The sequence below is a fragment of the Poecilia mexicana genome, unplaced genomic scaffold (assembly GCF_051168715.1).
Source record: "Poecilia mexicana isolate PSO_F unplaced genomic scaffold, ASM5116871v1 scaffold_3, whole genome shotgun sequence".
NCBI classification, from domain to species: domain Eukaryota; kingdom Metazoa; phylum Chordata; class Actinopteri; order Cyprinodontiformes; family Poeciliidae; genus Poecilia; species Poecilia mexicana.
The window spans coordinates 17,166,703-17,193,942 of NW_028263372.1; the positions used below are offsets into that span (position 1 = coordinate 17,166,703).

At 39.2% G+C, this 27,240-nt stretch overlaps 2 protein-coding genes across 2 annotated transcripts; both read left to right on the forward strand.

Moving 5' to 3' along the window:
• Positions 1-386: 386 nt before the first annotated feature.
• Positions 387-3,087, forward strand: rrad (Ras-related associated with diabetes). The gene is made up of 5 exons (XM_015004284.2): positions 387-517; positions 716-1,106; positions 1,593-1,666; positions 1,782-1,986; positions 2,133-3,087. Exons 2-5 carry the CDS (start codon positions 734-736, stop codon positions 2,408-2,410), a joined length of 930 nt encoding a protein of 309 aa, XP_014859770.1. The 5' UTR covers positions 387-517; positions 716-733; the 3' UTR covers positions 2,411-3,087.
• Positions 3,088-3,777: 690 nt separating this feature from the next.
• Positions 3,778-27,210, forward strand: cdh16 (cadherin 16, KSP-cadherin). Its single transcript, XM_015004259.2, has 17 exons — positions 3,778-3,822; positions 3,936-4,034; positions 5,674-5,808; positions 6,037-6,193; positions 6,754-6,912; positions 8,333-8,529; positions 13,450-13,575; positions 14,536-14,686; positions 15,865-16,077; positions 16,444-16,520; positions 19,001-19,192; positions 22,366-22,607; positions 22,684-22,814; positions 22,943-23,182; positions 25,588-25,704; positions 26,298-26,414; positions 26,572-27,210. Exons 1-17 carry the CDS (start codon positions 3,778-3,780, stop codon positions 26,670-26,672), a joined length of 2,499 nt encoding a protein of 832 aa, XP_014859745.2. The 3' UTR covers positions 26,673-27,210.
• Positions 27,211-27,240: the final 30 nt, after the last annotated feature.

The window sequence follows — 27,240 nt, forward strand, 5'->3', positions numbered from 1 at the left end:
GCGAGTAAGGTTCATCTTGATTTCACAATGAAGATTGAAATTTCATGTTATCACTTTTATTAAAAATATTAACTTCGCCCACAATTTGCTTTTAGATGTGGTGTTCAGCTTGCACATTGCAGAAAACTAAACACGTTTCAGCAAATTTCAGATTTCTTTTATAGCTTTTATACAAAACGTGCATGCCTCCCGCTTTAAGTGGGCATCCCCTCTTAAAAAATGCATCTCTGGCCGCCCCCTCATCTGTGAGCTCCATTTGGTGCTGCGGAAGGGAGATTCCTCAGCCTTTCCAGTCATACACCCCCTCCTCCGCGTGATGTTACCGTTACGCACCACCATAATAAATGGAGACGTGACTCTTCTGGGCGAATCCTTGCCGACGTCACTCCCGCTCGATATAAAGAAGCCTGAGCAGCAGCTCTGGACAGACTAAAGCAAAAGCGCGTTTTTGACTGCAGCGAATTTCTAAAGCGAGGATTACAGGATTGCTATTGTTGGATTTATTTATCAGCCAAGGGTAAGTGTGTTTTTAAAGCAAAAGAAAATGTGAAACTTTAATGAATTGCCATGTACAAATCAGCCATTTTATCTCATCGCATGACATATTTTATTGCCTGAGCGTTAAAATCTCTTTTCTATCCATCGTGTTTAAACTTTGTTACTGTAAACGTGATTCACAATTCGCATATTTACGCATGGCGCTTCTACCCCACAGACCCTCTGTACCCACACAATGACTCTGAACAAGGGTGACAAATTCCGTAACATGGATAAGAGGAGAGGAAGCGTTCCGTTCCCAATGAACCTTCCCAACCTGCACAGGAGAAGCATGCCCGTGGACGATCGGGATCTGCGCGCCACGACGCCGCAGACGGGGCAAACCGACGAGCTTTCCAACCTACTGCGCTGCACGTCCTACTCCCCGAGCGACGAGCACCGAGGCAGCTGCGCCTCGGACTCTTCTGACTCGGTGATCTCCACCGGGAGCGAGACAGACTCCCAGGTCTACAAGGTGGTCCTCCTCGGGGAGCACGGGGTCGGCAAGTCCAGCCTGGCGCGCGTCTTTGGAGGGCTTGAGGACGCCGGTCACGACTGCGATGAAGCAGGTAAATGGTGATGCCAAGAATGAGTCATCAGCCTACATTTATATACACTACACACTCTCACTGAAGACTTTCATTGATACGTTAGAGTGTGACAATTGTGTGGTTCTTTCAATGCACTTAAATTTGTGAGAATGGGGAAATAGCTGTTAAATAAACGATCAAATAAGTGTAAGGCACAATTCATTTCAAATTAACAACACAGAAACGTCTTTATTTCAGACGTCTCTCTAATTCTATATTTTGTGCTGCCATTGAGCTTCACTGAAAACACATGAAGTATATATTTCCATCTTGAGTAGAATCGCACACCTAACATTATAGCTTAAGGGGAAAATATAGAAGACAATATTTGCAGGCATGACCAACATTTTCCTTAAATATTGAGAGAACTAAAACAATTTCTGAAGAAAAATAAGTCACATAGATAACAGATAAGGTTGCTCTGCTGCCAGAATGTATCACAAAATTTATCCCTTCTCCCCTCAGGAAATACTTATGACAGATCTATTTTTGTGGACGAAGAGGAGGCTTCCATTTTGCTCTATGACATCTGGGAGCAGGTGAGCATTATATATTATTAACGCAGTGTCTCTCCCTCCCACCCCCCACCATTGGCGGATATCTTATTTGTAAACTGGCCAAGACTAACACTGGTTTCTGGTTTCTCTTCTGAAGGATAATAGCCAGTGGCTAAAGGAGCAGTGCATGAGGATGGGAGACGCATACATCATCGTGTACTCAGTGACGGACAAGTCGAGCTTCGAGAAGGCATCAGAGCTCCGCATCCAGCTGCGTCGAGCCAGGCAGTCGGAGAACATTCCCATCATCCTTGTTGGCAACAAAAGTGACTTGGTGCGGTCCAGAGAGGTGTCAGTTGATGGTGAGTTAGTGTATTTAATCAGTGAGATCAACATAAGGAATAGAAAACCAACATGAGAGCCAAGGAAATAATTTGTGGTCTTGAATAGTGCACCTCTAAATCTTTTTTTTGTTTGTTTTGTTTTCCTCTCCTTCGTCGGGCTACAGAGGGAAGCGCCTGTGCCGTGGTGTTTGACTGCAAGTTCATCGAGACGTCTGCATCGCTTCACCACAACGTGCATGCCTTGTTCGAGGGCATCGTCAGACAGATCCGTCTGAGGAAAGACAGCAAAGAGGAAAACGCGAGGCGCATGGCCAACTGCAGGCGCAGAGAGAGCATCAGCAAGAAGGCCAAACGCTTTCTGGGTCGCATGGTCGCACGCAAAAACAAAAAGATGGCCTTCAGGCAGAAGTCCAAGTCATGTCATGACCTTACGGTTCTCTGAGTAACACATGGGATAGAGAGACTAATTTATGTTGTTTGTTTTTTTTTCCTTTGGCCTCTGAAGACCTGATCCTGTGTGTGTTTTAACACTGATCCTAAAGGACTAATAGAGCTGTACAGAATATATTTTTGTTTTTTATTGCACAAACCAAAAGCTAAGACAGGATGTGATTTGCATAAAAAAAAAAAAAAGACTGGTATTGTAAAATGATATCACAATAATGGTCACATCTTCTAAAGTTTTGCAAACATTTTACTTTACAGTCTGCCTTAAAAATTTTGCCATCATATAAGGATTCTTTTGTCTAAAAGATTTGATACCTTATTTCTAATCAGGTGCAAAGATTGTCTTGCTGTTTGGGTTGTTGTCGTGATCCATTGTTGAAGGGGATTGATGTGTATATACCATAAGTAGGCATCGTGCTGAATGCAACAAACATCTCATCATTATCAATGTCATCTAGGGTTCTAATATATGGTGCGCAGGTTCGTGCCTCGGTCAAGTTACTGAAGACGTTTAGGTAAAACCTCTTTTATTCTGTATTGTTCCATGACATTGAATTCAGGTTGTGAATGTATGAGTAAAGCAATAAGTTAGTAATGTGAGCCTTGACATTGTTTGACTTTTTTTGTTTACATTGATTTTCTTTTTCAATAAAATTGAAAAAAAAAAAAGCCTTTTTCCGGTCCTCTCATTATTACCATGACAACGTAAAACGCAGAATGCAACTAAGAAGAATTAGTTGTTTTGGGTGAGTTATCTGCCCATGAATATTTATTGATGCAATCAGTGGAACGGAACTTCTCCGGCTATTGGCTCTAAAGGAAGGAAATAAGGTAGTTAAGTCAGTTTTTTTCCCCCTCGCCATGTTAAACATTAATCTACCAAAAAGAGCATAAGTGTACAAATTTTCCACCCAATTCAAACTTCTCTCACAGCTCTTAGAAGTAGGTATCGCAAGCATCACCAGGCGAAGGTAAGATTATCATTATTTGCTTTGTGTGTACGTTTGTAACATAAATGTTCATTCTGATTTAGTATCATTTGTTTTTGATACTTTTTTCTAAATTCACTGTTCCGTTCTGGAGTTGGAGACTTCGACTAGGATATCCTTTTAGATGGTTGAGGACCATTATATCCATTAGATGTTTGTCAAACATTAAGCCATTGCTGGGTTATTCTTTGAATTCAGTTTAGCTTTGGCATGTACCAATGGTACTGTTGTTGTTTTTGTTGACCTTCCCCCTTGTAAACTGAGCTGTATTTTTGGGTATAAGGTTTAGAAAAATGCCACAATGAAAAACCAGTAACAAAGACAGTGTTGGTGTTAAGTTTTGGTAGTAAATGTGTCACATTCATAGGAACAGATGGCGGACGGGAAAGTCCCACCAATGCTCCTCGCAGTCCTTTTAGTAAGTTTATTTTTTTCTGTTTTTTACATGCTTTTGTTGGTTGTTTGTACACAGAAACTAAATATGTGGGGGGAAAAAAATATTAGTAAGATACTTATTATCCTATTTCATAGTTTTCAGGGCTTCACACATTTGCACCGTGCTCAGGGGCAAATGTCAAAATTGGTGTTCCTGAAAACTACGATGGCATTTTCCCGTGGTATCTAGCTAAGGTAAGGCCCCATAATTTGCTTGAAGTTCACTTTTTTAATAAATACAAATGAAAGCATCAGATACCAAAAAACTGAAATCGAAAATTAAGCCCCTAAAAATTCCCCATTATAAAAAAAAATCTGCGCTGTACCAATGAAATCTGGGTTGCAAGATAAGAAAAAAATACTAATTTCTTTTCTTTTCTTGTTTACAATTTCATCATTGCATAATGAAAGACCATAATTTCTCCAATGAAAGAAAATGAAGGTGGACAGTGAGTCAAAATAGCATCCGCGTCCCTTTTATTTCTATCCTTTTTTTTCTGCACTCAAGGTTGAAGATGCACGAACATGCTGGCGTCATCGCTCTTCCATAATTGGCATGTTCACAGTGCTTTTCTGGCACCCAACCCAGCCTCTGCTTTTAGTCCAGCTGGGTGGCAGGTGGAGTGTTTTATTCATACGTGTCACTCAGACATCCTCTGGATTGCTCAGCTTCACGAGTGCATGCATGGCTCATCGATTGGCTTTACAGCGGTGCCATTTTGCCCTACATAATAAAATATCCACTCCTTTCTTTTTTCTTTTTTTTTTGGAAGACTTTCATTAACATGACATGCTCAGTGCTTTTCTTGGGGGAATAATAACCATCCTTTGTGTTATAAATGGATTGGATAAAATAATTGCTTCAGATTTGCTCAAGGTAAAAAACCCTTTCATTCAGCTCCATTCGTCACAGAGCGGCCCACTCGTCTGTTCGCCTATTTAGACGTCTTCCATGATTCATTTTGCAAACCTTACTCGAGACCACGGCTGATGTCCTTTACAAATCATAAAGGGTGCTGTGAATAAATACTTTCGGGGCTGATTTATTTTCGCTTTGGCCTTCCATCTGTTTTCCATACTTGTTTTGTCATGGTCAGGGTTGCACGAGGCTGGAACGTATCCAACAAAAGAGGCAGAGCAGATCCTGCGCAGGTCACCACCAGCCCATCTCAGGATTAACTGGGACCGACACGCATGCTTTTGATATTTGGAATCACCGCACACATGTCTACAGGCTCTTGAAAAATACCTCACATCCCTAGAACAAGTTTATGTTTCCTTACGTTAAGAGCACAAACATGTCTGTATGTTGTTGGGATTTTTTTGTGATAGTCCAGCGCAAAGTAATGTACAGAATGTGAGAATGTAAAATGATTACTTGCTTTTCTGTCTTAATGAAAATGTAATTCATAAAGAGAAAGTAAAATATTTCATACCCGCTCAAAAACCTATGGAAAAATCTTTAATGGCATTATAGCAATTACATCCATTTTATAAATGCCAGCCAGCTTTTTGCATGTTTCCACAGATATTTTGACTATTTAATTGTGGTGATGAGCTCCAAGGTTTTGAGGTTGGAAAGCCTCCTTGCAGCCACCCTAATCTTTAACTACGGTCACAGATTCTCTACCAGATACATGAATATAACACACATTGCATTTAACAAGGGTAACATTAACTTTAGGCTTTGGGCTTATGTGTACATTTCAAAAGCTTTGTATTTCCTTACTGTAAAATAAAATATGATGTCAGCCTTTGGCCAGTTTTGCTTGTTTTTATGCCTCTTAATAGCAGCATAAACTCATGTTTCCCTTCTCTCTCTTTTTCCTTGAAGCTTCACAACCTGCCAAGTAATTATTCTGACCTGTTATTAACTGGAGACGACGAGGGCATATTTGGAGTAGATGCCCAGTTTCTGTATGCAATAAAACCACTGGACAGAGAGAAACAACCGTCTTACTCGCTGCAGGTTCTACACTATATTGTCACGTTTCTGTTTTCCATAGACTCCAAATTTTAGATCACTTAAGATTCAAGAGATATCAGATTCAGTAGCTTGACACATCTATGTTAAATCGCATCCATCTTGTGCCTAGTGTTGCAGAAGGGTTTAAAATCTCTGCTTCGATTGTGAGCAACTGTGAGTCATGCTGAAACAAAGCACGCTAAGTTCAGGGTGAGGGTTTCTACCCTGCAGGTGTCCTTCAAACCATCAGGCGTCATTCAGAACATCAGATCGTCAGCTCATCGGCAGACGTTCACTGTGGAAGTGTTTGTCATTGACAAGAACGACAATGTGCCCACCTTCATTGAAGAGAGCATGAGAGGCAGCGTTCAGCTCGGGCTTCTCAAAGGTATCTGTCAGTCTGCCCCAGGGCACCTGTGGCTACAATGTACTAGCTTGCTGCCATTAGTATGTGAATGTGTATATTCACACACTAATGGCACTTATATTTATTTGGATGCATTTCTTCAGGGAGGCAGCTAAAGTACACAACAACAGCTAAATCATAGTAGAGTGTATGCATCATATAAATATAAAAATTTTTTTTTATCTGTAAATTTAATGTTACTCAATGAATACTTGTAACCATTAGCCTCAAGGTTGCACAGCACTAAGGTTTGATTGCATCAAAGATCTTTTAGCACATTGGCATGCAGGAGCTGGCACTGCAGTCACATTAATATCAGCTATTAGAAAGTAAATTCATTCTATAACCCTGTAAAAAGATAAATAAATGTAACCCCCTTTGTATATATGTATATGCTAAACTTTGTCGTTTTCAAACAAGTAATATTTGTATCCAATAATAATCACCTATTCCTGTCATACAAAATATACAAATATACCCATTGGTTGTTTTAGTTGTTCTTCAACTTCCTCTGTTGTCTCTGCATTCTCTTTGTCTATTAGGCATCCCATTCATGCGAGTGGAAGCGGTCGATCGCGATGACCGTAACACTGCTCACGCTGAGCTGCGGTTCAGCATGATGGAGCAAACTCCCAGGATTCCCTCCAGTCAAATGTTCTTCATTGACTCCATAACTGGAGAGGTTTCCCTCACTGAGGAAGGTCAGTTGATGTAATTACATAACATACCATCACCTGTAATTGGCAAAGAGGAAGTCTAATTTACTACTACTAATAATAATAATAAAACTAATAATAACAATAGGATGTCAGGAAGTAAAGAAATCATTAGTCGCAAAAACAATTATAATGCAAAACATTTCCTCACTTTCTACCAATCCAAAACTTAGGGAAACAAATTCAGACAAACAAATTTTGTGAAACACTTTAAATATCTCTTCAGATCTTTGCAGCAGCTACTTTTCAGCTGCAAATTGCCATGTGTTTATTCTCTCTTGCAAGATTTCATCAAATGGATAACATGAAGGAGATACATTTTTTTACTCCTCATTTTCTTCTTGATTGACCTCACGTTCAACACAGTGCGTGTTTTTTTTTAACACTGTTGTGTTGAATCTTCTCATTACATCATTACTCGAATTACTATGAAAACAGACTTGTATTAATCTATTTTCTTACATTGCTATATTATGGTTCCATTTTAATAAGGAAGTTAGTATGAACTCAGCGACTCTAAGGAGTTTGCTGAAACAGCTACTTTTCTAATTTAGCCTCAAAAGGGGGCTTTCTCCATGACAGATTCCTTTTTTTTTCTAACAATGAAATATCTCCACGTGTATTGGGCTCTTCTGTATAAATAAAACCGAGTCTGGAAAAAAAAAAAACATAATTATGTGACATTAAGTTTTGAAATAAGCTTCAAACAAGTGAAATAACATAATTCTTTAAAATTTAAAGTTACTTTTTTTATGCAAGCAGACACATATTTGTATGGATTCACAGTCATTTCCTGTATGCTCATTTCTATTTCTGTTGCTGTGGTGTTTCCCCTTGTAACCGTTTGACAGGAGCTGGGAGACGTTCACACTTGCTGGTCCTTTTCTGCCCACACAGGTGCCTGATTTTCAAGTGGCAAGGAGGCACTAAAATTGCCTCCTTGATTTTTTTCTATTTCATGTTCAGACTAGCTGAAACTGGTTATGATTGGCTCTGCAATGAGCTTTTCAAGCTTTTTCTCTCCTCCATTTATTCATTTGATAAAAACAGCATCCAGGTGCCTTTTTTTTTTATGAGGAAAGACATATTAAATGTGTGATGTCTTGTTTGTCCGAGTGAGTATGTGGTCAGTGACTGGTTCAGGGGCTTTTCATTGAATTGCTTTGTGCTTGCACGTGTGTTCATTTATTATCTAGGTCATTTTTCCAATAGATTTATTTGTATCACTCTGGGGTTTTATTAATGCTCAGAGATATAAAAAAAAAGTGACACAGTGTGCTGTTCAGCTGCCTTTGGTAATAATGTCAGTGCTGAAAATAAACAGAAAACGGTTCCTTAAATAAAATATAATCTTTGTTCTCATTTCCACCATACTGTGACCCTCCACATGCCCCTCCTTTTGCAGGAGCCTCTACTCTGGACCCAGAGATGTGTGGTCGTTATAAGCTGTCAGTGATGGTGAAAGACATGGCTGGCAGGACTAATGCTTTCTTCACCTCTGGCATTGTTACTGTTGAGGTTACTGGAAACACTTGGGCATCGCCAGACCCAGTGCGACTGCAGGAGAATCTTCCCGGTCCTTACCCCATTCCCATATCTCAGGTGAGATAGAAAAACCCGATCAGCAGCAGCGTACCAAAGCGAAGTAAGGCAAGTTTATTGTAGCAGCATTTTCTTACACAAAGTATTCCAAAGTGCTTTACAACAAAAGTGATTGTGTTTATGTTGAAACATAAAAACACATAAGCGCAGGGTGGAGTGGAGCATCTGACTGTAATAAGTAGCAAATCAAAGAAAATGGAAAAAATAAAATAAAATACTTGTTTTATTCTACTACCCAATCCTAAAAGCATGTTATCTATTGCAGTGTTGTATTATAATCAAATGAACATGATCAATAGTCAGGATGGAGTGAAAAGGTATCCCTTTGCTGATTTCTTTTTTTAGTACCTCTCAAAACCTAAGTGATCAAACACTAAATTATTCATACTGAATGAATGCAATGAATCCTTTTCGACCACCTCCTGCCTGAGTTGCTTTAACGTCTATAATCCCTCAAACACTTGCACGTTATTTTAATCCTACTGCACAACACAGTGTAGACACTTAACAACTTAATGTGTTTTGGGAAATGAAAGCACTTATTGTTTAAATCACAGTAAAGAATGTATGCATGTTTTTCTCTTAGGGTCTCAGTTATTTTTGCTTCTCTAATATGAAGTATTGTGTTACAAAAGCTAATGTGCAACTCATTTATTTATGTTTTCCTGTTGTAGTTCCTGCTCAATGTACTCTTTATTCTATTTTACCTGGAGGTGCAATTGCTCACATTAACAATAAGTTTTAGTTGAATTTCATTATGAGAACCGTCTTAAGGAAGCTACAGCAAAAAAATTCCCTTCTCACCCTCCGCGGGTGGTCTCTCTCTTTCATCCTCTGAGCTGGGGTCCTCTACCAGAGGCCTGGGAGCTTGAGGGTTCTGCGCAGTATCTTGGCTGTGCCTAGAACTGCACATTTCTGGACTGAGATGTCTGATGTTGTTCCTGGGATCTGTTTGAGCCACTGCTCCAGTTTGGGGGTGACTGCCCCGAGGGCCCCGATGACCACAGGCACCACTGTGGTCTTCACCTTCCAGGCCTTCTCCAGTTCCTCTCTGAGGCCCTGGTATTTCTCCAGTTTCTCGTGCTCCTTTTTCCTGATGTTGTGGTCACTTGGTATTGCTACATCCACCACAACGGCTTTCCTCTGTTCTTTATCCACCACCACAATGTCCGGTTGGTTTGCCATTACCATCTTGTCTGTCTGGATCTGGAAGTCCCACAGGATCTTAGCTCGGTCATTCTCCACCACCTTTAGGGGTGTTCCCCACTTCGATCTCGGGGCTTCCAGTCCATATTCTGCACAGATGTTTCTTTGCCTCAAAAAAAACTTTGTTAAACAAACTGATTGAGCAACATTACCTTATGCAATGCTGGATCATGACATAATAAATCTACTAGGGCTGAAACGATTCCTCGAATGATTCGAGTACCTCGATTACTAAAATTCCTCGAGGAAAATTTACCTGCCTCGAAGCTTCGTTAATTTATGTTTTATTAGTTAGCGCACCGTGTTCCGGCCGGGACTTCATTTGCGTTGCGCGGAGCTCTCACTTCCGCCTCTGAGTTGTTGACAAAAGCTAAGTCTCAGCGGCATAAAGTCCAATCTTCAAGATTGGCCCGTGGGGATTTTATTGATTGATGATAATGCCCGACTTTTTATCGTTTTTGGGGAACCAATAAGCATCCTTAAAATGACTGGGGGAATGCCTGGAGTACGGCAGCATTTCTCCTCCGGGGCTGCTGGTTGAAAGCGAACGGCGGGAATAGCGCTGAGGTGAGCGGATAGACTGAACAGGGCGGGCGGCTGAGTAGCTGATGCTTACCGTGTAAATGTAGCTTTACCGACGAACCGCACAATAGATTTCATATCCCGGTCTGAAGAAACGGGTGGCGGAGCGCATCGTACATGGCTGGTAGATGAGTTTCTGAGTGTGACCAGTGAAGGTGTCGTAAATATCCCGTATTGCTTCCCCCCGTGTTCGTCCCCCGGTCTAACGGTTCGTCAGTCCGCTGGTCTATTTCCTCCCCTCCCTCCATCTTACGTTCGTTCATTCGCCCTCTCCTCCCACTCCAGGCGGCATTTCCCGTATTTTCAAACCCAAAGCGTGACAGGTTAGGTGGCAAGGTGAGTTTAATTAATCTATTAAACTCACTGAAGATGAATACATAAACTAAAAGCTGGATTGTAGACATTTTTTATAAGCATATTTGTGAGCCTGCCTCTTTGTTATTAAATTCAATATAATTTCAGATTTTTCTATAACTTTTCTTCTGGTTAACTTAGAAAGTGAGCTATTATTGTTACAGGTTAGTTTTCTAAACTACAAAAAAGCAACTGTTAGGGATGCTCAAATATGAAAAATTGGACTGACATTGATATCTGATAGTAACACCGGTATTATGCCAGATTTACCAATATTTCATTTTATAATTTTTTTATCCGATTACTCGATTAATCGTAAGAATAATCGATAGATTACTCGATTACTAAAATATTCGTTTACAACAGCCCTAAAATCTACATATGTTGTAATTACCTAAATAACACCCAAAATGTCTATCCATTCCCCAACATGTTACAATATAATTTAAAACTAACATAAATTGAAGAGAAATACACCCAAAGATTCACTGGACTTATTTTAGTTATTGGTTAGGTGTTAGTAGTACCTTGACCAAAGTCAAGGTTTAATCACTCATATTTTTCAATTAAATTCACTATTACAATTTACAATGTAGGCAAAATTTAGAAATTTGTTGTTTAGATAAAATAACCAAATTTTTATTTCTCCCTTTCCATGTTTGGTTAACTTATATGTAGATTCTTCACAATTCAGTAAAAGAAAAAAAATGTATATATGTATGATGGTTTCAGATTCTCTCTGTGTAAGTATTGGTATGATTTTTTATTTTTTTTTCTCGTTACAGTGTTACTCATGTAACCTCTGAATCTATAAATAACACAAACACCCTCAGAGGTTTTATGAGACATGGAATAAAACGTATTTCATTGGAGATCAAAATTATTCTCTTTAAATGTCCATCTGTCTTTTCATAGTAAGGAAATATCCTTTCTCCATTCAGTAGCGGGAAATGGAAATAAGAGTAAAGAGCAAATTCAAACTCCACATAATCATTTTGTGCCATTTCTGGACAGTCTCTATGGCTAAAAGGTATTAGACAAACCTCCCCCTCCTTTTGTTTTTCTTCCACCTCCCCCACACTCACCCGCAGCTTCTCTTTCTCTCCCACTCCAACATCCTCCTCCACCCACAGAAAACGTGTGATTCCACAAATGGACGCTCGTCGTCGTCATTGTAGTAATCTCAAATGTTCCTTCAGATTTAGAAAAATAATATATTTATGATGATTTGTTTGTTTTTGTCAGGTAGCGTTCATTCCTTGAATCAAATGTATTTTTTCTTTTGTTTTATTACTTAATGTCCTAAGTGACTGATGATGTCTGAGTGAAAATGGATTTGTGTGGAAACACCTAAATGAAAAAAAAAAAGAAATCCCTTTACCTGTTCATTTAAAGTCATGTGTTAATTAAGTGAGAAATTAAGATTATTAACTTGTTGGTTGAGCTATAAAAAAATAATAATAAATTGGTACACGGTTCCAGCTGCCCTCCTCTTGAATCTAAATTTGAATATGAAGCAGATTGGGCTGACATGGCGCTTACTTGGGGGAAGCCTCATTTCGCCTACGTAGAGTGATCTTCCTGCAGCGCTCAGTGGGTGTTGGGACTAACTGCTGCTATGACACATACAGAGATAGTCCTGTTCAAGGGAGCACTCCATGCATTCCCACCTCAATCACTTTTGTTTTTTTGCATAAACGGAGCAGTTATGTCCACACATCCACTCTGCTGTGGCAAATGTTCTATTTTTTATGCTGCTATTGTCCTCTAGCTCTCCCTGTGAGCTAATTATAAAGACAGCTGCCGTGGTGAGTCCTATAAAGATCAAATCAACCCCAGGCTGTCAAATTAAATGTTAAAATCTAACATTTGTTAAAAGTTCTTCTTCATCACCAAGTCCTAGGAGAATCAATTCAGTCCGTTATACTATGCATGTCTCTGATTGTCTACAGCTTTGATTATATAATGTAATCAGCAGAAGTATTTGAAGTCACGCAAAACAAGCTATTTAATAACACATTTAAAGCAAAGCCACGTACTTATTTCCGAAAGTAAGAAACTGACTCCTCGCCTCTTGTGTAAGCAGATCATATACAAGAAGACTGAATGTGCTCTGCAAACTCAAATACAGACAAAAGCAAAACAGATGACCTCATCTGTGTTTTAGTATGCACCTTTAAATAGAGCAGTCAGTCAGGATTAATCTAATATCTTCAAAGTTCAGAGGTCTGGAAACACACCATAACACAGCCAGATGTGTGAACTGGATATGTGTATGTGAACGCGCTGAAGTTTGGTGGCTTTCTCCATAACAGAAACGGGGGAGCAGGGGAGGCTGACGGAGGGGCGGCTGACAGTGAGCTGAGGAGATGCATATGCTTCGGCGTGGATCAGTTGTTCCGCGTCTGGGATCCTCTCCTTGTTGGGTGCTCTGGTTGCTGGGGTCTCTTTCTGTGCAGCCATATAACAGGGGTTGTAAAACAGAGTGGAAAAACCCCATTAGGCCGCCTCGTTAGTTCTGGCTCTCCACACTGTTCCTCATAATTTTCAGTGTGATTGGTCAGTCCTATGTCATATAAACAAACTTCATATATTTTGTTGCAGGAGCTCATCAGCTAATAAATTTTGCCACTGCACCCGATGCAACAACCATAACAATGAGCTTTATCAAGTTATTTCAGATTTTTTTCTTTTTTTTTTTTTAAATGCCAGGCACTATTTATAGAGCACTGTAGGCATTAAAATGCTGTTTGTATGTGTGTGTGTCTGCTGAATCAGGTCAAATGGAGTGGAAGCCAGGCAGCGTACAGTCTGGATGGGGAGTTTCCAGAGATGCTCTTTACCATCAGCAGAGAAGGCGTCATCTATCTAAACGCACCGCTGGACAGAGAGACACAAGACCAGGTCTGAATCTCCCTTTAAACTATTTGAACATAGGGGTGCAGAAACTATGCAGTTTCCTTGAAACAAAGTGTGAAGATAACAGCGGAAGATGACCTCTTTCCACAAAATGACTGCGTGATTGGCAACAATAAGTCACACAAACAAGTTTCAAGTTGTGCTCAGTTGATGAAGGGTGTTCGTGTTTGCTACAATTACAAATTAAAGTCCATCTGTTTGGAGTTTGCTCTTCAGTTTTGCATTGAAATGAAGCTCCTCTGAGCTTTGAATGGCTCAGTGAGCAGCACATTCTGGCACAAATGCTCATGTGGCCAAAGAGCAGCACAAATGACACAAGCAGCATCGGTGAATGTGAGCAGTGTGAAGATAAATGCTGCTGGAATGGAGCATTTTCTCTCTTCTTCTGTGGAGACTCTTCACCTTTTCACCTTGTGGGTTTAGCTGCTCACAGAAAAAAAAAAAAAAGAAAGAGGATGAAATTACTTCTGCTCCTTTGTGTGTTGTCACACTCAGTAAGGCATTTAATGAAAAAGAATAGATCAGTCAGAAAAGTAAAAGTTTTTTTTGCTGCCTATTGCAACTACAAATTTACTACTACTCCATAAATTAGAGATAAGAGATAGCAGCGGTATTATTCAGTGCTGGAAATCTGTTTTTTTTTTCTTTCTTTTTTAGTGGAGCTTCATGGATTAGTTTGTGATGGCATTACAGGGTTATTACCTTGCACACGTTTTATCTCTATCTTTGTTTTACAAACTGTTCCTGTGGGAAAGTATCCCATCATGGTCTGGTAAAGTTAAACTGGGTTGTTTTAACACAAATGTTTTTTTTGTTTGTTTGTTTCTTTTTACCAACGAAGTTTTATCTTTAATTATCAGGTGCATCTCACTGATAATTGTTAAGGTCACAAGTTTATCGTTTTATAGTATGTAATCAAACAGTAGTTTCTTTTCTCCCCTCCAGTTTCACATCAGTATTGTGGTCGAGCGTCCAGATGGGAGACAGATTGCCAAGCCTGTGGAGTTGAGGGTGATGGTGGGCGACGCCAACGATAACAGGCCCACATTTCCTCAGGCTCAGTACCACACTGTGGTCAAAGAATTGGCTGCTCGGGGTAACTTACAGCTCTTAGATACCTACTGAATTCTTTCAAAATGTCACGTTTATGTGACTTTCACTTCTCAACCTTAAACATAAGCCAGAGCTTGCAACCCAGCTGATGTACTCATGAGCGAAAACTTAATGTAGCGCTGCAGAAACACAACAATGTTTGGAGTGTAAATGTTTGGAATACTTCTGCAGAGAAAAGCTTCAAAAAACTCAGAAATGAGCTTTTTAAATGCTCACGAATAAAGATGATGTGAATTATTTCAAGATTAATCAATAATTTAAACCTATTCAACATCATTATTAGCAGAAGAAATCACAAAAGTGAGAGCAGATTTTTCAAAAACTAAAAGAAGATGGATTATTGTGAAAAAACATACCATGCTAGTCCGTCACACGGCCAATACACATTTGAGCAAACAACCATTTCATGCATCCACTAACTCCGAAGAGAAAGTCAGAGTCTCCACTTTATGGAAGATAACCCAAAAGATTACTTTGCATACCTCTTTTGGGACAGAGGAAGAAAACCGGAGAAAATCCAGTCATGTAAAAGAGAGAAAGGCCCATGCTGAGATTTAAACCCAGGACCAACAACCATATCACCATGCCTTTTCTGGAAGGACAATGTTTCTCTTTCATTTAACAACTGAAATGTTTAAAACAAACCTAAAGGTTTAGATCACTGTCAAAACCCTATTTTTAAAACTCCTATAGGTAGTTTTTAAAGACATAGGAAATGCAATTCAGAGGTAAAAAAAAAATAAAAATACCGTTGTCCTTTCAAATATAATCTCAAAATCAGTTTTTGCATCTAAAATTACATATAAATGAAGTGCTATGGTGTTAAAAGCATGGCCAGGTAGCTGTTGTGAAAGGATTGTGTTTTTTTTTTTTTTTTGCCAAGACAGTGGGAAAGCACCCTCACTCTTCCCCAGGATCATAAAAAGCACCCGGTGACATACAAGGCCCTGGCATAAAAGCCTTTTGTTGATGCTTTTAAAGCGATTTGATTCTGGGAAACGAATTAGACGGGACAATCTGTTAATCTAAATGGAATCACTGAGCGAGTTATAAATAAGAAGGTTATTGTTACAGCCTCGTTCCACCACTACTTTCATATAGTGGAGTCTGCACACTGTTACGGAAAAGTTGACGTTGTTTCTTCTTCATATATTACCGCAGGGACAGAAATCCTGACAGTGCAGGCTGCCGACAATGATGACCCCAAAACAGACAACGTGCGGATCTTCTACCGCTTGGTCGGGCAAATTCCAGAGAGTCCTCGTGCCCTTTTCAGAGTGGACAGGGACTCGGGTGTCATTTCTGTCCAGGCAGACAGCATGGAGGGCACAGCACCTCAGTACACCCTGACTATCACTGCAGAGGATGCTAAAGGTGATCGTAAAGGATGCCTTCATTTATTTCTGGTGTTGCCTTCATTTATTTCATTTATTTTTCTCTCTCCCTCTCTGTCACACACACACGTGTGTGTGTATATATGTACATATATAAGAAAAATATGACACATACAGATAGCATAAACTACATCAGCCTTTAACTGAGTAGCTTCATTGATAAACTGGGGTTAAATGGATGTATAGATGTAGCCTCTGGGGTGACAGATGATGTGATCTCTCTGACTCACAGACTCAGGGTGTGATGGAAGCAAGACAAGGTACTTGCTGTTCCCTTCAGCATGTTTTATTTGTGTGAATGGCTGACCTGAGTCACTAACAGAAGCTGCGATCGTGTCCCTGGCAGGTCTAAACAGTTCATGCACCGTGGTTGTGACGGTGCAGGACGAGAACAACAACCCACCAGTCTTCTCCCAGCATGAGGTACGGCATGAGTACAAATTGAACACACACACATTTTCACCTAGATCAAGACATAATCCTGTTCTGTGCTGTGGCTTCTAAAGGCTACATGAGCAATAGCATAAAAAAATGGAAGGATAACCATCATCATGACTAAGTGGCTGCAAGGACTGTAGACGGTAAAAGCGCTCTGAATGTGATGGAGGTAATTTTCCTGCCAGGCAACAAAATGTGGCCTTACTTAGGCTTCTAGTTCTTTCTAAGAACACAATGTTTCTAGTGTTTATTCTAATCACTATTTCAGCTGATAACCGTTTCTTCTTGTACTTATTGAGCTGGATCTGCATGGTGAACACTTTCATTTATTTGTGATTACATTCAATAAATTTACTTGGGTATTGATCTGGAGCAAGATGCATTTGTCACTAAAATCCAAGATTCAGCAGTGATTTACCTCTTTTTTTTCTTCTTCTTCTCTGTTATGCTTGGAAACAATAAATACTCTCTTACAGAAAATCTCTTTACTTGTACCCACATGAGCCACATAATAGAGCACACAACAGAAAACCCATGCTGGTCGGGAATTCTGTGGGAAGCATCAGACTGTGATAATTGGGGAGTGGCTCTCGGTCAGACCAAACTGGCATTAAACAACTACGGGTGGTATGAGCAGCTGTGAAGGAATCTTTTATTTTAAGCAATGAAGATGGACTTACTGAAAATTTGCAATGTGATGCAATTAAATTCAGAATAACTGCTAACGATTCACAACTCGTCTCGTTGCGGATCTAATTCACAATTCAGTTAGATGGAATCCATTTTAAATTGGTGAATGCAAGTCCAACTAATTACAAAACAGTCTCCCAGACAGTCATGTTTATATATCCATAATTTCTCCATTAATAAAAAGAATAGTTTGGTTATCAATTTATTAAGAGTTCTCTGTCTACAGAAGCCGAGACAAATTCTTCACATCAATGGCTCCTGACAAAGCATGTGCCGATAGTGGAAAGAAAAGACTCCCTGTTAACAGGAAGACACCTCAGAACCAGTGGTGATCTGCTGCAACAGGAGGTAAAAATTAAGAGGACAAAAGGAGCAGAAAAAGAAGACAAAAAAACAAGTTTCGTCGTGTTTTTTTTATGGGAAAGAAAAACAAACACTAAGAGGAAATATTTGCATCACCAGGGGTCCGTTCCAGGAAAGAAACGCAGTTGAATACAAAGTCAACTCCCATGGAAAGACGGAAAAACAGAGAGAGAAAACAAAGTTAATAAGGAAATGACTGTTATTATTATTTTTACATTGAGATTGCTTGGAGTGATGTGAGAGATCACCATCACACCGCCTCCGCAGGAGCATTTTATCTGAAAAATACGGGTGAAATTAAGGGGAAATAAATAGCTTTCCAATTGTGTGGGAGGTTTTGCCAAGAAGAACTGTTATCGCAAATACAAAAACTGCTCAAATACTAATTTCCTAAGCGGCTAATGCTTATATAAAAAAAAAAGTATTTATTCGCTATAACATCAGTCATCAATCTATTTTACGTCTATGCCCTCTTAAATGAATATCTTGTAAACACTGCTGAGTGCCTATTTTCAAGCTGTTAAAACAAATGAACTCTTGCTCCCATAACGGTTAGCACTGCCACACTAACACACACAAATACAGAAGTGGAAAATACTCTTGAGCAGGTCACGCCTGAAGAGAGCAGCTTTTTCCATGGCAATGTGAAAGCAGTGCTGCTGTTGGGGTGGGGGTGGGAGCAGAGTGGTGACAGGCCTGGGTTCAGCAATGCTGTGGATGGGGCAGCCAGATCACAGGCATGGCTGCTTTACTGGAGGACATCTGTGAGTGGCAGATTAAATGGTTGTCTAAACACAGAGTGGTTGGCGGATAAAGGTCACTTAGCACCAGGAAGGCAAGAAGGTGGAAAGCTCATTCTCACATGCAGATACATTTCATCGCAGCAGGAAAGTGACCAAACACTAAATGGCTGTGTAAGCAAATGTCTGTCTGACAAAATGCACTGTGATTAAAAACAAACCGAAACATATGTTGTTGGGGGTTTTTTTGTTCAAAGTAGTTTCAGTGAAATATTGTTTATAATTATTATGTAATATTCTTATCCTAAGCAACTACACTGCCAACATTGTACTCTATGTCCATTTTTATTTTATTTATCTATTTATGTATTCATTTCAAACATGATAGCAGTAAAAAATAACACATATAAACTTAAAATGTTTATATTATCATAGAAATGTTAAGGTAAAAAAATAACTATTAAAAAAAAGAATTTTGAGGGACACATACTTTTTCAAAGAACATACAATATTTCAGACAAAGTTTATAAATTAGAATTTTAAAAAAAATGTGTTTAATATGTTTTTTTTGTTAGTTTTTTTGTCTTACGCAATCTAAAATCTGTATAAACCTATTCAAATGAGCAGCTTTTAACAACCGCCCTCCTCCTCTACCTTTGTGTCCCTCCTCAGTACGGACCCTTCCACATCCCAGAGGATGCTCTCGTGGGCACCACGGTCGCATCTGTGTTGGCAAGGGATGCAGATGTTCGAGGCGGAGACAGCTGGCAGGTGGACTACCGTTTAGAGTCTGGAAACGAGGAGGAGGTCTTCACACTGGTGACAGACCGACAGACCAACGAAGTTTCACTCATTCTCTCAAAGGTGAACGGCACTGTTTGTCCTGCAATGGCAACGTGCACATTTGGCCCAGAATGAACCTAGAACGCAGTAGCTTTGTATTTTGGCATACAAAGCTACTGAATAGTGTAAATACAGTACACTTTGATACAATATAAAAAGTGCATCAATATTGTATTTGATGCAGTATCAAGTACAGATGTGAACATCTGTGAAGTCGTGAGTGAACAAAGCCACGTCTTAGAGACCCAGAGATTAATGTCAAGGACAATTTTTGCCACTGTGGCTTATACTTAGTGTGATATTCAGGACAAGTACAAATATAAACAACCGGGGTTAATATAGCACAAAAATGACATCGGGGGTCATTTACAGGTACTGGAAATACAAATTACATTACAAAAATGAGAGATTGCAAGAAAATGACATGCACACAAATATGACAATGCAGCAGTCTCACGTGTCTCGTACAAAGGACAAAAATTGTCCTGATGATAATGGAATGCTTTAGCCCAGTAATCGCTGCCATCCCCAGGGTGCATCACCCTTCGCCTGACTCCTATAATCCAGCAGGGCGTTTTGGGCGAACTCGCTCCAAAGAGTGCATGTCTGTGTGTATTTTTGTGCGTTCGCCCTAATGGTCTGCTCTCCGTAAGTGGGCCAAGCAGGAGATGGTCTATTATTTTCAACCTTACTGCTGGAGACTAAATTTGATTGAACTGTGTGTCGCACATGCACGGCTGAGATAAAGCAGACACAAAAAAAAAAGCTAAAAATGGAGCTCGATGTACGATTGGAGATGAGCCCTCTTTTTTTTGCAAGGATGATGTCACTCTTGTCTTTTTGAGTGGCTGTGTTCAAAGCTCACTGTGACCTTGTTAGATATCCATGTAATTATGCATGTCACTCGAAGGGTTGCAGTTGTTTATTTAACTTAATGTGATTTCAATTAAATCTCACAGACTTTCCGAGCGAAGCTCCAAGGGATTACAATGTGCAGAGATAAAGTGTGAGCTCAGGATCTGAAAGCAGGAACATTTTCCAAAAGGTTTGCATAGAACAACGGTCATTTGAGCCCCCGTCACTGCACTGGATGAGACAGATTTATGTTAAAAGAGATGTTTTCTGACATGACTAATAGTGTGAGTTCTTGGACTAATTGCATCCATAAAGCTAAAGAATGTTTCAGATTCATAAGACAGAAAATTCTAAATACTGTTTCAGAGTCCAAATTCTCAACATGAAATAAAACAAGCGTTGAAGTTCATTTGTCTTTCTGCTACAGATGTACACATGTTGCACCTGGATTGCCTCTATTTATCATCAAAAGTAGCTGTTTCTGAAAAACAGAGGAGCAAGTTCAGCATCTTTTCCCGGCTAGATTGGCACTACGACTTTAATGGCTGCAGTCCTGACATGATTCAGCCCTCACTCCAACTGTGGCTGTTGCCATGGCTTTGTCATTACTGACAGAAGAATAGCAAAGATTCTTGCCTTTTATGAGCCGCTTTGCGAGTGGGCAATGCTTTTGTACTCAACTTTCTTTAATTCTGATTTTGTTGTTGTTGTGCGTTTCTATGGTAACATAGGGATAAAGCAATAGATATGGAGAGAGCTCCTGTATATGTCACTAATCAGCCTTTTAAACTGAGTAATGTGTGATAAGAAAATCAGGGACTGAGTGAGTCTATATTGCAGAGAACCAATTCAGTGATCAGTGATAGAAAACACATGTAAATGAAAAGTAAGAGAATCCTGCCCAGGGATTAGCCTTTCACTCTGAAGTTCTCCTAATATTACAAAGAGAAACCCTTTTGGAATCATACATCAATGAGAACTAAGTCTGAAATGCACCAGGCATCCAAGATTTCAAAGATATCTCCTGTTTTTGTTGCAGCTGTCATCTTAACTGGTCTTGAGAAAAAAAGAAAAAAAAAAGAAAGAAAAACATCCTGTGCACCTGAGACAAGAACGAGACTTGACTTCACAGCATTAACCCATACTACTCAAAAGTCCACACAAGATGAGTCTCCTCTTTGTAATGGTTGTGCTTTTAGATTTTACTTAACTATGATCAGTGTAAATAATCAACTAGAACAGAAAATGAACAAATTATGCTTAAGAGACAACAGAGGTTTAAACATATAGGCTGTAACATCAAAGATGAGAATAATAATACCACTTTTCTGGCTCAAAGGAATCCTTGGAGCAAAGACAAAATCTGTATCATCTGACTGATGTAATAATACAGTGGTTCAAACAGCCTGCAGAAAGTCTTGTACTTACTGATACATGCTGAGTCTTTGGCTGCGTCACTTCCATTTAACAAAAGCACTCATCTATTCTCCAAGGTTTGCAGTACTTCTCCATGGAAACGGAGGCCCATGCAGCATGATGTGAGCAGGATATCAGCCACTGACGGTTTTTAACGTGTTTTATTTGAAGACAGAACACATTTCAGATAAAGTTTAAATAATTTAAGATGTCTTTAAATTATTACCCTACTTTCTAATGTGTGATAATGATTGTAAATACCGTAACTACTTTATTCTCCACTTAATTTTTTCACAACTTTATGTAGAAATAAGGTTTTTACAAATATTCAGATATTTTTTCATCTAGGTACACGTTTAAATAAGCTATAAAACTTTTAGAAGTCGTTAGTTTTTCTTTTGTTTTCCATCTGTTTTAAACATTTCATTGAATGCCCTTTAATTTCAACATTTATGTATCTTATTTGAGGTGGAGGGAGGAGTTGTTGAGTAACAGTCGCAGTCGCAGCATCATGGAAAATATTTTATTAACGACAGGAAGAAACTAAAGTTTTTTCCTGTGAGTATCTGGTTTGCGTTAAAGTACAGCAATACTGCCAGAATTTCCAGATTTCTTGGAAGTCAGATAAGCAGAGTAGACATAAGGGACTGCAATGTGTCCCTCTGCTGCTCGAAGGGAAGTCTCAATGCTGTTTGCTGTAAACGATCCTCCAAACATTGACTCCATTTGAACAGCCCTGGATTTCTATTAATCGTTTTGCCGATGAAGCTATTTGGCAATCGGTTTTCGTTTCTGACTTTACAGATGTATAAATATATGTCTTAAATAATATATTGGTTACTGTGGATAACTTTGTGTTTTTCCTGTTTTCTGCTAAGCCTGGTACCACTTGTGACTAAACCCCGGTATGCATGTGCTCACAGGTTTTAGACTTTGAACGTGAGAGTGAGTACATCCTGGTGCTCAGTGCCCAGAACCAAGTTCCTCTGGTCCGCGGCCGATACGGCCCTTTATCCACAGCGACAGTCTCCATTTATGTTGACGACGTGAACGAGGGCCCAGTCCTGTCTCAAAGTCATTACGAAGTGACGGTCAGAGAGGGAGAGGAACCAGGCCGCGTCATTGCCACCATCCGGGGCTACGACCCTGACTCCCACCCAATTAGGTAACTAATTAAGGCTAATGGAGGCACTAATCATCGAATTCCAGTTTCACAAGATTAAATGTGTCTGTGTTTTAAGATATTCTCTTCAAGGAGACACCAAGAAGTATTTCTCAATAGGGAAATATTCTGGTGAGCTAAAGACTGTGCAGGCATTGGACAGAGAGGAAAACAGCACATACACCATGGAGGTCATTGCAGTGGATGGACGTAAGATAACTGACATGGATTTAATACTTTGTTGTTGAAGAAAATTTCCTTATTTTAGCCCTTTAGCTTGAACATAACTGATGTTCATTACCCTGCTCTGGTTTGTGATACCTGCATGTTTGTCGTAGGAAACTCTTCCTTATCTGCATCCACCCTGGTGACTGTCCAAATCCTGGATGTGAATGACAACAGTCCAGTGCTGGTCGGAGACTATTCCTGGAAGTACCTGTGCACGCCTCGGTGGGAAGACCAAGCTCTGGTGTTGGCATCACGCGACAGTGACGGTCCACAACACGGAGGGCGACTCAACTTCTCACTCCGGAGTGATGCCACAGTGCGACGCAACTGGAAGTTGACTCCCATTAACGGTGCGGACAATGAGAAACCAGCTTAACCAGATCAGGCCCTCGTCGTTCAGTAAAAAACCCTTTGGATGCTGGATGAGAAGAGAAGAGACTAGAAGAGGAAGAACATGACTCAGTTAGGAGAAGCTATTTTAAGATTCTTATTTAGCAGAAGGACTTTGCTAAGGTTAAGTGTCCTAATCAGATTTTTAAGTGGATGTTTTTCTCATTAGATGAAGCATCAATTATATTCAAGTACTGTGTGACAAATCATCCAGAGTACAACGAAAAAGATGCTGACCTGAATGACATCATAGATTCAACTTAGTGACATCCTTTGTGTTGTACATGCAAAAGCAGCAGGTATATTTAAGTAGTTCATTACTTCTCGGTTGATGCAAATAAAATAAAAAGGTGGCCTTACTGGAAAACACTCATTTAGCAATGATGTCATGCGATGTGATAGATGTTCAGTCATGTCAGTAATAAATAGACGTTCAAATTACTTAATGCCCGTTTGGCACAGTGTGGTGATTGTTTGGGGCGATGTTGTCAGAGGCAGATTGTTATGGATTCAGATAGAGAAATTAAGTAATCCGATCCTTGAGGCATTCAAAATTCCATTTTGTGTTTCACTCTGCATAATTTCGACAGCGTCTAATAGGAGCTGTAATGAAATCAACTCTCTTTACAGTTTCGAGCTGTTGGTGCTCATTCAGTTACAGCCGTGACGTCTGTCATTAAGTGATTCAAACCGAACTGCTTCCTTCTCGGTATTTTTTCTTCCCGTTTCTCTTTCACTCTCCTGTTCCTGTTGGTATTGATTGAGCCCAGCTGTAATTATATCTGCTGTGTAATTTCTTTGGCGTCACCGCTGGCTTCCTGACAGCTAATGGGGGCTAAAAGAAGACTCTCCCAGAATGCTTTGCACCTGGATACAGACAGCAATGTTGATCCCAATAATTGTGAGCATGTGCCTCTTTATTGGAGAATGTGTGTAAGAGAGAGAAAGAAAACATTTATGTCTAAAGTCTTTTAGGGACATGACTGACGCTTCTTTTCATGTAGAAACTCGGTTATTGAGGCAGTGTGCTCTTGTCCCGCTTTATTGACTTGGAAGAAAGAGATCTGGCACATCTAGCCTCCATTCAACATGGTGGCGTGCTCATAGGCACTGCGCAAAGTAATTCTGGGTAGGTAGGTGCTCACACAGTCAGCTCGCATTAGCAGCCTCTAAAGAAAGGCTGTGAAGGTTGTGGTTCCTTTGCTGACAAATGGAACATGGAGGAGGAGTGATGGGAAGTTGAAAGAGCAGAGTTAAAGTCTGTCAGATAAGGGTTCAAACAGCTTGATAAAGTGCTTCTTCTAACAGGACCGGGTTTGTACGTCATAAGGCCAGGCTTGTGTTTTAGTCTGATTCGCAGAGATAAGATAAAAAGCATCGGGCTCCACAGTGCTCCATTCACAGCTCCATTTGTCTCTCTCTTTCTGTTTGCTGTGGAGCTATGCAGTCATTTAGGTGCCTTTGGCTTATGCTTGTTCCTCAAGAGATTGTCAAACATTTTGAAGCTCTGAATGTTAACAAATGCAGGTACATCACTCTGCAGCAGTCATGGACCGTCCCTCGTCTCCGAGCGTCTTAGTTTTATCTTTTTTTTAAAGTAAACAATATGCATAATATGTCCAGCAATGCACATAAATTCAGGTAGAAGTTAAAGTGTGCAAGAGCACACCACATTTAAGCTTTCACCTAAAGTCTTACAAAATATCTTTCCATAAAATCCCTAAAAGAAAATAGCCTCTTACTCCCAGAGGTTATTTTTATCCCACAATCTCTAAAAAATACAAGGGTCTCTTAATATTAATGTGAAGAGCTCTGAACAAGAAAACCTTGCTGAAGTTCTTAACATTAATATATATATATATATATATATATATATATATATATATATATATATATATATATATATATATATATATATATATATATTTTTTTTTTTTTTTTTTTATTTAGAATTTCAGAAAACCTTTATATCATCCATAATTTTATGTGCGGATTGCTTGTATGTAAATTCTTGAACGTAAATATTTGCTATTCAGTAGATTGTCCACATTTAGAAAATATTTTTAAAATTTTTTACCTTAGCAGAAAATAGCCCTTTAATATTGTGAAGGAGCTGTGAATTCAGTAAAATCAGAATGATTGTTCTTTAGATTTATTTGTTTTTTTTTATGTTGCTATTAATCTAATAAAATTCTTAGTATAAAGCTTTTTGTTTGATTAACAAGTCAAGTGATACACTGATTGCTTTATTTTTCCTCCTCTAATATTTCTATTGTAATTGAAATGTAATAAGTTACGTGTTAATCTGAGATACATTTATCAAACAAAAGTACAACACACTAATCATTTGTCTTATTTTCTTTAGATACTCACACCAACTTGTCATTAAACATACCCAACCTGCCCCCTGAGGTCTACATGGTGCCTTTCACTATCTCTGACAGCAGCTCTCCTCCCCGGAGCACCTTCATAAACCTGCCAGGTAACGCTCACATGCAAATCACGAGGAGCGTGAGGGACAAAAGCGATGAACCTCTGTATGAACGCTTCTCCTCGCCCTCTCTCTGTTCTTGTTTATTCATGATGCAAAAGCACAAATGATTTCCTTCCAGACTTGTGACTGCACTGCTCTCTTTAAGGTTGCGCTGTGCCCAATCCTAATCTTAATCTTGCTGACACCAGATATTTACATAATCATACATCCGGAGTTAAGGACACTGTTCAGAGAACAAGGTGTCGTTGTTTTCTGACCGTCTCTTTTGTGGCTGATAAATTTTGACTGACTCTAATAATGCATTCTCTCATTCTTATATTTATCATTCTTATTTTTTCTCTCTTTATTTATACTAGTTCACTAGAGAAAAATTACTATTCTTTCAACATTCCCCACTAACACACCAAGTGTGTTATTATGTGGCCCTTTTTTTTTGTTAGTTTTGCCAACAATTTCAAAAATATAATACGTCTTGAAGTATACTCAAACCATTTTCAGACTAATTGTTGTGTGCCGTGTTTTACTATGTTACTAGAAAAGGTTGTGTTTCTCTGGTTGACACTTTATGTTTCTCCCTTTAGTGACAGTGTGTCCCTGCAACGTCAGAGGAAACTGCAAAATAGCTGCCAAGCCGCTGCAGGGCATGCCAACTATCCAGTCTACAGTGGGGCTTCTGCTTGGCACCTTTGCAGTCATAGGTGAGCAGTGAGGTTTGAATGTCATAAATATATCATACTATGATATGACATTCAGAAATGACATTATAGAACCTATAATGGTAAAATAAAACAATATTGCATACGTGATGAACGCTTCACAGACCAGTAAACTGTAAAAATATTGTTTATGTTCTAGGAATCATCCTCATTGTTATTTTCGTCAGACTGTCCTATCAAAACCCCAAAGAGCCGAGCAAAACCAGCCAGGAGAGGGTTCCGCTGAAGATATCCATCTAACTACAATGAATATTGTACATAATTACTGTCTTCACTCTACCTGCACCAATGTAGAAATGTTGCTTTAAGTCCATTGCAAATATTTTAGTTCTATTCAATGCATGCGGTGTGTTAACGCCATATTCTTGGGACATGATTGTAACTTATGTTTGCCTTTTTGTCTTTTTTCTTGTTTTTTTTCCTATAGAAGTGTTGCTTTGAGATATTTTATACATGTATGAAGCCGCACTTATGAAAAATGTGAAGAACAACAAGAATACAACAGAAACGTTTAAAAAGAGAAATTATTCTTAAAAATACTAAACCTTATACATAAATTTATTTTCCAGAAACAGTAGGCTCACTCGTTTGTAGCTAACATCTTACAAACACATAGCTGACGGATGACGCTTTCTATTTTGTTGTATTTACAATACACTGTAGAATAATTCAGAAATCAAAATAAATATCATGTAATTAGTGTAATTTTGTGTGGAATTTCACATTTTAATTGTAATAAACCATTCCAGAAGTTGCAAATAGTGCCATCATTAAACAATAGCCTTTGTCTTCTTTTTAATCCGCTTTG